General features: G+C 46.6%; 1 protein-coding gene across 1 annotated transcript; it reads left to right on the top strand.

Moving 5' to 3' along the window:
• Positions 1-721: 721 nt before the first annotated feature.
• Positions 722-2238, top strand: LOC120665881. Its single transcript, XM_039945583.1, has 3 exons — positions 722-928; positions 1437-1724; positions 1894-2238. Exons 1-3 carry the CDS (start codon positions 851-853, stop codon positions 1972-1974), a joined length of 447 nt encoding a protein of 148 aa, XP_039801517.1. The 5' UTR covers positions 722-850; the 3' UTR covers positions 1975-2238.
• The last annotated feature ends 8554 nt before the right edge of the window (positions 2239-10792 follow it).

Below are 10792 nucleotides of genomic sequence, written 5' to 3' on the forward strand. Positions count from 1 at the left end.
AGTGATTTTTGACACTCGGCAAAGACTTTGCCGAGTGCCCGAAAAAAAGACACTCGGCAAAGGTGCCTTCGCCGTCACTTTTTTTACCGAGTGCGGTTTGCCGAGTACCACACTCGGCAAACCCTTTGCCGAGTGCAAAAGGGCCTTTGCCGAGTGTATTCGACACTCGGCAAACAAGGCCAGTCCGGTAGTGACGGAATATTGCGCGTGTTTCGAACTATGCTAATATCCTAATTTAGCAAATACTATATGCTAGCTAGCACCAAATAACGGATGAGTTGTACCCAGAAAAACTTCTCATTAGTACTTGGCGGAAACCCCCGGTTAAAACTAGTTCCCTGCCCGATTAATACTGACCGTGCATGCAACAAATTATTAGTAGCTAGTACATACATACGTACTAATCAAAAACCGCGCGTGTCAGGGGAAATAGTATCTACAGCCAGCCTGAAGATTAACGTATCCAGATCTTTCTGATTATCTGTATATACTAATTTTAATTCAATGATTGTGCACATCAGCTGGTTGCGTGCTAACGCGGTAACAAACATTAATTGTGTGTGGTTGTATTTAGCCTAGTAGTAGCTGTATCCCAACAACAAGATTTTATTTTGAGTGCAGTCGACCTTTTTTTCAAAGAAAAAAAATGCAATCATGGTTTAGCCTTAGAAGATTGTAAAAGCCTTCCATGTATAACCGTCACCCGACTCTCATGCCAGGGGGTCATGTGTGGAGCAACGCTTTTAAATAGCCCTCCTGGCCATAGCAGACTCGTTCAACCCACAGAGAAAGCAAGGACAGGGCGAGATAGAGAGGGGAAGAGTGTCTTCCGGCCTTCCAAGAGAGGGAGATGGTGTCCAGGGAGCAGAAGGGAGGGGTTTTGCATGAGAAGCTGCAGATTCTCCGAAGCGTTACTCATTCTCATGCGGTAATTTTCATCTTCGTCTCACCTATTTGTCAAGATTGTTTTGTACTCCATTTCATATATTATTCGTTCTTCGGAAGAACAATCGATCTCCTTGCTGCGTGTACTGTTAGGGGTTTGCACCTCAGAATGAAGGGCTGATGATTTAGTTTACTTGAATATGGTTTATCTTGCATATGTATGATACATACATATCGATTAATCGATTATTGATTTCTTGCAAAGTAATAGTGCTAATAACTTCATGAGAATCAACATAAACCTTCGTAAATCCGGCCCAAAGTTCCATTATGCCTGAACCAATAAACAGCCTCAAAATTTGCTAGCCAAGAAATAAGTCAAAACAACAAAGTTGTTTGTACAGTAGCTAATGAATTCTGACTTATGTACTGAAGTTAATAGAAAGTTGTACTTTTGCAGCCATGCTGTTTTCCATTAACCCTCATTCTTCTTTCACATCATTTCAACTTTGACCTGGAAACTGAAGTTGTGTAAGCCATGTGGCATGCAGGGAGATAACATGTCCATAATCGCTGACGCATCATCATACATCAAAGATCTGAAGCAGAAAATCGCAAAGCTGAACCAAGAGATCGCATCCGCACAACACGCCAATGTTCGCCAACCATTGGTGAGTGTTGAGGTCCTAGAGAACGGTTTCCTGATCAATGTGTTCATGGACAAGTGTAGCCCAGGACTGCTTGGTTCTATTCTTGAGGCATTTGATGAGATTGGGCTAAGCGTGCTTGAGGCCAGGGCTACCTGCGCTGGATCATTTCGTCTTCAAGCTGTAGGAGAGGTGGGAATTCTCAAACACCACATACACACACTACGGTCTACCTTATGTGTCTCCCTCATCCATCATGGATAATCATGATGACAAGGAACTGAAGACCATATATCAGTCTGTTTATCTGTTGAAATAATACCCATTTCGGTTTGTATGCTCATTATTGAAATTGCTGCAGGAAGAAGCTGAGGACCTAATCGATGCACATGCAGTGGAGCAAGCCGTTATTCAAGCAATCAAGAACTGTCCTTCAATGTAATCAGCCTAGAGCTGTTTGGTCGAGTTTAATTTGTTGCTGTTGAAATTAGTGCTAGGAGCACAAGATGCTCCGTCTAAACTCCAAGTTATACCTATTTGTAATCATCCTTTTGAAGAGAGCAAAGTATATTCTCTTCCTGCATGTGTTATGCTAGTTAGGGGCATCTTATGGTAATGTCAGTATATATTGTTGCTACATCAATTCAGCTAGCGTATCTAAGTTTGTACTCTAATGAAAAGAATCGATCAACTCGCGTAGCTTGATGGACATGGCATCCCCCCATCCCTTCTCGCCCAAATGTTTTCATGCGTGGACTGCAGGTAGAAAGATGTACAGGTGGTAGTTAATAACATAGGAATAAATCAGGTTTACTTGGTCAAATTTCTTAGCTACATAGGGATCGATCCGGATAAGTCAGGGAGAACATTACTACATGGGAGCTAGTGCGAATGTAGTTTGTTTAGCCTATATATATAATAGCACCTCCTAGAATAGAGTGATACTACATACATCTTTTTTGGTGTGTGTGTTTTTGTATGTGTGTGTGGTAGTATTTCTGATTGTATGTTGCTGTTTTGCCTCTACAGATTGTATGATTTAATGAGTTTTTCCTTTTAGAAATTATATACGTCCGCCTACTCGTCTTCAGGGGGACAAATTTGAGAATGTGATGCCTGATATATTTTGAAGCCTCGTAGGTGTTACTTAATTACCTTCAGTGCGTAATTAAACCTAAAAAGACATATAAATAGATCTCAAAAAAATCAGACAATAAAATGATTTGAAACACGATGACTCGCGTGGTAGTTGGTTTGGCTGGTACCTCAGTCCTCACGGGCAAGACCAGTAAAGAGGAAACAAAAACCAGCCAGCAGCAGTCCCTCTTGGCTGCCATTTCAGTCCGTGTCTGCCCCTGCTGTCTGCATTTGCCTTGTGGCAGCCCCAAGCTGCCAGCATTGACCTGTTGCAAAAAGACTCCTCGCTTCAGCCTTCCGCAAGAGCTATCTTGCTGCCTGAACCTGAAAAGCAAGCTACACTGACACGACCTCGACGGTGGCTACTGCTACTATCTCTATCTCGTTATACAATCTCTTCATTATCAACTGTTTTTCTGCTTGCTTCCGATCAAAGGCGATGTACAAAGTGGCTTCCTAAATAATAGGAGGCGACTAGTGGCGGAAGGAGGTGGGCTCTGCCAGTGGGATCCAAGCCCATGAAGCATCAACAACCAGGCCAGCCCATTCCTACAGTCCATAGGCCGTACCCATGAAAAAGACTATCAGCCCGACCATCTTCATATAAGATAAAGCAAATCTCGATACCACGCTATAAATATATTATTATTTTTATTTAAATGATGTGAATAGTATTTAGTACCATAATATATTTACTTACTGATGTAATATATTTTTATATAAATTTTTCATTATAACAATTACTTATTTTATATATTTGTCTATGTTTATATATTTATTTTTAAAATATTTATTTAAAATAAATATTTTATTTTCAACGATGTATCTTTGTTTACATGTACACTTTAATCTCTACTTGCGTAATAGTTTTGTTATTCCGAAATCATCCCTTAAGTAAATCGTGTTGTCGGTCGAAATCCACCGGCGAGCAGCAACAGGCAACACGAAGAGTCGGGAGGTCGCCGGGACGCTGGCAGGCACTGCTCCCTCGTCGACGGCCCGCAATTCCAGCACACGCCGCGGCTTGTGAAGATGCAGGGCGTGCCACTTGACCTATACCCGATCAGGAAAGTGCGGACGTGCTTGCAATGATCTGCCTGCATACACAAACACGTGGAAACATAAGTCCGAGCCGTGGTCAGCTCCCCGGGACAACTCTTGCATCGGTTTTAAAGAGCCGATCGAGTCCCGGTGTCAGATTGGATCTGCATCTATCCGGATATCAATAAATAAAGCAAATAAGTGTAAAGCTGCTTCAATTAAATCTAAGGAATCTAATCCACGACGGTCGAAGCTTCACTGCTAGATCGGAACATCCTACACGTGATTGGGCCCAATAAACGTAATAAATAACTAAACCGTAACAAAAAAACAGAGGCCTAAGAACTAGCAAGAGCCGATTCCCGGATCAATTCCCTGTTAAGACTAAGGTAAAGCATCTAATACATCACCGGATCATCCAATCCGTTTGCAAGGCCTAACCTAGCAGATATCACGCCAACTCTTATGTACAAGAGCAAACCGTAATAGATTGAATCTACTAGACAGAAAAGAAGCAGGGTGTTATCTCCGTGCAACTAATTCTACACAACAAGAACTAGCATAAGATTGAAACATGACTGCACTAAAACAACATGATATTCAAAGATGAAAAGCAACAAAGCACAATTGATCTACTAAAAGCCATGCTACGAACATCAGGATAACTAGCATTACTCGCCATCAAAAATGCTTCAGTACGAGTAATACCAAGGTAAAAGCAAGAACAACGCTGCCCTGATCGCAAGAAGCCATTAGGGCAGCATGACGCTTACTTGGATGAAACCCTAGAATTAGGGGTGGCGATGCGCCGAGAATTGTTGTTTGCGAGACGTGATGACGTTCTTCTTTACAAATGTCATAGGGTACATATTTATAGTCTGGAGACTTCTTGCCGTGCAATGCAATCTCTAAACTCTTTCCTAAACGAAGACTAGAGATAGATTACAACTCAATAAAGACTCGAAGATTAGATAACAAGATCTGGACTCTTCCCTCCACCAGTCCAGATCTTCATGAAACTTCCAAATATCAGCCGAAACATGCCATATAATTGTGGCAGATTCTGGTCGTCCTATTGTTTCGGCAGTTTCCCGTCAACTCCGAGCGAATCTGGACGTGATTCTAGTTGTATTGGAAAGCTTATCTCCTTAGCTTTCCATGCATATCTAGAACATCCAAAACGGAGTCCATATGTGGCCTGGGCGTCCATTTTTGTGCGGCCTCTTCCTGCAGTCCGAACCAGCCTCGCGAATAGACTGAGCTTCAACATGGATTAGGCCCGTGACCCCATCTCAGCTTACCTTGAGTGCCCAAATATCATTGTATTTGGCCAAACTTATGATATAAGCCTGGCTAAGTGGACTCCTTTACCGTGGGCTTCTTCTGACATTTGGCCTACCAATCCTGGTCAAATTCTGGCGTTAACACATGCCCCCCAAGTTTGGCCAAATATGACAGAATCTTCTAAGCGCCAGCCGTAAACCAAATAAAAATATCATCTCCTCAAATTGTCTTCTCATGCCACTGATGGTCTTGTCCCCCCCCCCCCCCCCCCGAGCCGATAGATCGGCTATTAGCCAACTGACTTTGTGACCGATTGCTTGAACCGGCCTCACGCCTTCCTCGACCAATCTCAATGTTGTTGCAGACCGGTCCTAGTTTTCATATTCCATGGATGGCACTGACTTATGTGATCATCCTCGTGCTTCATCAGCTCAGCATCAACACATACGGCCTCTCCTGCAAAATAATCACTTGCCGAACCGACGCTACAAAGATCATTGTGAATCGGCTAAAAGCTGATGAATCATATTCGGTTAGCCAAACAGTCCACATAAACCAAACCATCATCATTGATAAAAATTTCTTCCCCCCACAAAAATATGCTATGTCATGCAAAGAGTGAGTGTGAGCTTCCAGGTATGTCTCAAAGCATTTACAAGTGCTAGCATGTATATACAGTGAGGGTATAGCATAAAGACACCGCATAGAAAAGCTCAAAAGAATATATCTATATTAGAACATGAGCAAGCAATTTTTAGGATTTTCAAAATAAAAAGCATCACCACTTAGCCCAACCAACTAGTACATTAAAGCATGACAAGCAAAAACCAGCAAGTACCTACTCCAGTGAGCTCTTTCCGATACAAGGATCTTTTAACAAACTTGATTACTCATGCCCTCAGGTCTTGCAGGTTAAAACATATTGCATTTGAAACTCAAACAAGCCTTTTGTTCTGTGCGAGGGGTTATTTGCTTATCAGGCCACTTCTTACCAACCAATGCTAAGCCTAGGTCCATTGAACCATCAGAAGCTTAAAGCAAGGTTTTGGTCATTCACAGCCTAGTCCAAGTTCATGCTAAAGTGCATTAGCAAGTAGTCCCGAACTAGATCAGTGAGACAAAACAAACCCACCTGGATCTTTTCATTATAGCACAACATGGACATCATTCAGATTTTAATGTAATTTAGCACAAGATTATCATATAAGCATTGAGACTCGAGCTGCATAAATGATTCCAAGAAAAGGATATAGCTACCAGGCATGTACAAGATAGTAAAAGCAAAGTCAGCCTACACATACTAGTAGCCAAGTAAAGCGGTGACCATATTTCAGATTTTCAAAAGAATAAAAGCCATGCTCGGTATCAGATATTCAACATATTCAAATGAGCCTAACCACACATGGTCAACAGCATCCACACCTCAAAATATATACACGAAACACAAGTAGAAGCTACTAAGCATACAAGGAAGCTAGTGCAAGTGATAAACGCATATACTGTATGATGATGCAATGGTGGGTTTGAATGTTACCAATCAAATTGGCTGTTGATGAGCCGATGGTTAAAATCCCGCTTGGTCCGTACTTGCCAAAATGCATTCTCATCACAACTATCGGCTGTTAGAAAGCCGAACATCTGTAGCCTAAAATCCAATCAGCACATTGCAATCATAGAGAACTCTTCAAATGCTTTGTCGACGTGGATGAAGTAACCGATGTTGATCGCATCGAAAGAGCACGGAAGCTGAATCAGCCGGCTGATGTGACGAATGCCCTGACCCTCTATCCGCGGGGGTCGGGCGAGACGGACCCCGTCCGCAGGGGTCGGACGAGGCGGACCCGTCCATAGGCGACGAATGCCCTGACCCTGTAGGAGCCGAATTCGCCGATGTCGATGGTGTCGCAGAATGGGAATAGCCGATGACGATGCAGAAGTACTGTTGGCCGGATCGATCGGCTAATGTATCAGACACTCCCATGCCCACATGGAAGCAGAAGTAGCCGATGTCGATGGCCGGAACTGCGAAGGAGTGGAAGTAGCAGATGGCGAAGAAGCTGTAGGAGCACCGGCGGTAGTTCTTCATCCGGACGAAAATTTTTGTATGGGTCTCCATATTTCATCACCAAATCTCCGCTTATGCTAGAATGTGTTTATTCTGTGAGGCCAGTGGATAAGACCAGCCTCAACCCGTTTTTTGTCGCTTCGATCCGATCACAGTCTTCCGGCACGATCCCTGAAATCGGCTCTTGACCTTCTGCGTCCCAACTGTTCATTTCTGCGAGCAAAACCTCGCTGGAGTCATTTGCACGGACCACCTCCACTTCATCGCCATCCCATTGGACCAAACACTGGTGCATCGTGGAAGAAACACAACAATTGGCGTGAATCCAATCCCTCCCAAGCAGCACTGTATACGTACTCTAACTGTTGATGATGAAGAATGAGGTTGGGACGGTCTTGCGGCCAACTGTCAATTCCACATTGAGGACACCCTGTGCCTCCGACGGCTGGCCATTGAAATCATTGAGCATCACGTTGGTCTTGATAAGATCAGCAGCAGAACGACCCAATCGGCGCAGTACTGAGTATGGCATTAGATTGACCGCGGCGCCAGTGTCGACCAACATCCTGTTCACAGGCTTGCCGTCGATGAGGCCCTTGAGATATAATCCCTTTAGGTGCTTGTAGCTTTTCTCCTTGGGCTTCTCGAAGATGATCGGTTGTGGGCCAAGATCCAGCTGTGCGACGGCCAATTCCTCCGATTGGGGTGCCCAAAACTCCGACGGGAGCACGAACACCATATTCACATCAGCCGATGGCTTTTCATCGGCTCTTGGCCGCTTGGGGCGCCACTCCCTCCTTGGAAGGCGCCTTTCCACCCTTCGCGGGTGCCTGACTTGCTCCGCGAGATCCAGACGCGCTTTCCTCAGCACGTCGAGGTACCTTGCTTCTGCCTCCTCTAGATTGCGCAGGCGCTGCACTCTGCGCTTCTGCGAGCGATTAAGCCCGTCAGGACACCACCGTGGGTGATGGTACCTATCTTCCTCTTCTGGCTCGGAATCGCCCTTGGTTGGCCGCTCAACATGTTCGTCGTGACGCACTTTGGGCCCCAAGCGCCGGAACACCGATGTCTCGCCTGACTGGCGTGTCCGAGGCCTGCACTCCAGACAATCATCTATAGTGGGCAATCGGCTCATGCAGGAATTCCAGCAGTACCTGAAGAACGGGCAATGCTAGTGGTCGCGTATAGCCTGGCGCCTTCCCAGCATCCTCCCTGTGTGGTACTCGTACTCCTCTTCTTCCGATTGATATCGGCGACGTAGCTTGTGCTGATACTCATATTTTTCCAGAAGCCGATCGGAAGCAGGAAGCTGATTACAGATGTGACGCACTTGCTCTTCAGTAATATGCTGTCGCCCTGGCTCATTTTGGTCCTGGGGCCATTTGCCAGAAACGGCCTCTCTCCTTTGCTCGTCACGACGGCGTACAGGTCCCGCCATGTTGATCTGGAATGAAAAATTCTGGCCCGTAGGAGTGAAGTCTGACAACTCTACCACATTGGCTTGCGGGAAGGGCTTCGTGTCAACCTTCATCGTGTGTTGGGCCAGGATTAATCGGCCTTGCTCGATAGCCGATTGAATCTGATGACGGAGCTCCTTGCATTCACTCGTGGCATGAGTGAACGAATGATGCCATTTACAGTATAGCCTCCCCTGCAACTCTTGTGCGGTTGGCAGCTTGTGATTCTCTGGGAGCTTCAGCTGTTTTTCTTTGAGCAACAAATCAAATATCTGCTCTGCTTTGGCTACGTCGAAGTTGAAACCCTTCACAAGCCCCTGTTGTTTGATCCATTTGCACGGGATGGGGTTTGCCCCCTGAGTCCACTCTGCCACGGCCACTTCTTGCTCATCGCCAGAGTCATCAGATTCATCCGCTTAGGCCATGTTCACATGGCGCTTGAACTTGTCCTGGTACAGTTCGGGATGGTAAAGCTCGTACGCCGTCAACTTCTGCACCAGGTGCGTCAGAGATGTGAACTCCAACTGGAAAGCCATATCCTTGATCGGCTTAGCGAGTCCCAGAGCCGCCAGATCGACTGCCTCCTTCTCCGTGATACATGATGAGTAGCATCGATTCTTGACCTCTCTGAAGCGCTGTATGTATTCTGACACAGTCTCTCCTCGCTTCTGCCTGACTTGGGCGAGGTCGGCAATCCCAGCTTCAGCAGCCTCTGAGTGATACTGGGTATGGAACTGGTCTTCCAGCTGCCTCCAAGTTCGAATCGAATCTGGAGCCAATGACGCGTACCATCCAAAAGCTGGGCCTGTAAGAGATTGGCTGAAGAACCGGACCCTCAGCGGATCCAATACTGAGATCATCCCAAGCTGCGTTAAGTATCGGCTCACATGCTCAATGGAGCTGGCTCCTTCTGACCCGTTGAACTTGGTGAACTCAGGGAGCTGATACTTGGGTTGCAATGGGATCAAGTCGTAGTCACTTGGATACGGCTTGGAATAGCCGATCGCTTTTCTCTTGGGCAGGATGCCAAACTGGTCTCTCGGTATTGCACTGACCTGCTCCACACTAAGAACTCCTGGGGCCGATGGCTCAGAGGTCGTCCCAGTAGCGTACTTTGCCAGCCACGCTTGTTTCTCTGCGTCTGCTCCAGAAGCTCCTGGGTTCACCAACTGCACGGAGCGTGTTGGATTGACGCTGTCTGGGATGTATGCGCACGTGTAGCCGTGCGGGATCTCTTTCGGTGGCTCGGTGAGGAACTGGCCTTCTCCAGGATCACCGCCGATCTTGTGGACGACGTAGATCGGCGAATTCCACTGTATTGCTGCCGCGAGCGAGTAGGACACTGGCGACTTGGTTTGCAATGCAGCTTCTCCCCTGTGGCTCCCCAGGATTGGTCCCGATGGGGAGTATTGGTTTTTGATCACCTCCTGGACAACGCGATGTGCCACGCGCTCAAGCTCGTTCACCAGGCTTTCTGAGTGCTGATGAAGCGCATGAGCCACCATGTAGTTCATCTCTTGGCATAGGGCCCTAGTGCGCTCTTCTGAAGGCACGGACAAGTCAACGTTGTCGAGAGCGCCTTCTGGTCAGAACCCCTTCCACCTGACGCCATGGTTGCGGGTCCTCTCAAAAGAGCCGATGAGATCGGCTTCGAACTAAGCTTTGATCTCATCATATTTTTGCTTGTGCTCCGTAGTCAGTTCTTCATACGTGACAGGTTTGGTGACCGGCAGAACCGATGCTTGGTCCTGAGCTCCTGCCATCTCTGCGGTGGGCGTTGTTGTTGATGAAGGTCCCACCGGGCGTGCCAGAATGTGTTGTTGGTCGAAACCCACCGGCGAGTAGCGACAGACAACACGAAGAGCCGGGAGGTCGCCGGGGCGCTGGCAGGCACTGCTCCCTCGTCGACGGCCCGCAATTCCAGCACACGCCGTGGCTTGTGAAGACGCAGGGCGTGCCACCTGACCTATACCCGATCAGGAAGGTGCGGACGTGCTTGCAATGATCTGCCTGCATAAACAAACACGTGGAAACATAAGTCCGAGCCGTGGTCGGCTCCCCGGGACGACTCTTGCATTGGCTTTAAAGAGCCGATCGAGTCCCGGTGTCAGATTGGATCTGCATCTATCCGGATATCAATAAATAAAGCAAATAAGTGTAAAGCTGCTTCAATTAAATCTAAGGAATCTAATCCACGACGGTCGAAGCTTCACTGCTAGATCGGAACATCCTACACGTGATTGGGCCCAATAAACGTAATAAATAACTAAACCATA

This window comes from Panicum virgatum, chromosome 3N, assembly GCF_016808335.1.
Source record: "Panicum virgatum strain AP13 chromosome 3N, P.virgatum_v5, whole genome shotgun sequence".
NCBI classification, from domain to species: domain Eukaryota; kingdom Viridiplantae; phylum Streptophyta; class Magnoliopsida; order Poales; family Poaceae; genus Panicum; species Panicum virgatum.

Bases quoted from the DNA above. Each gene is read 5' to 3' on its own strand.
- LOC120665881 (XM_039945583.1), top strand. From the start codon at position 851: ATGGTGTCCAGGGAGCAGAAGGGAGGGGTTTTGCATGAGAAGCTGCAG. The intron at 929-1,436 runs GTAATTTTCATC...TGTGGCATGCAG, and splicing joins GCGTTACTCATTCTCATGCG to GGAGATAACATGTCCATAAT. The intron at 1,725-1,893 runs GTGGGAATTCTC...AAATTGCTGCAG, and splicing joins GTCTTCAAGCTGTAGGAGAG to GAAGAAGCTGAGGACCTAAT.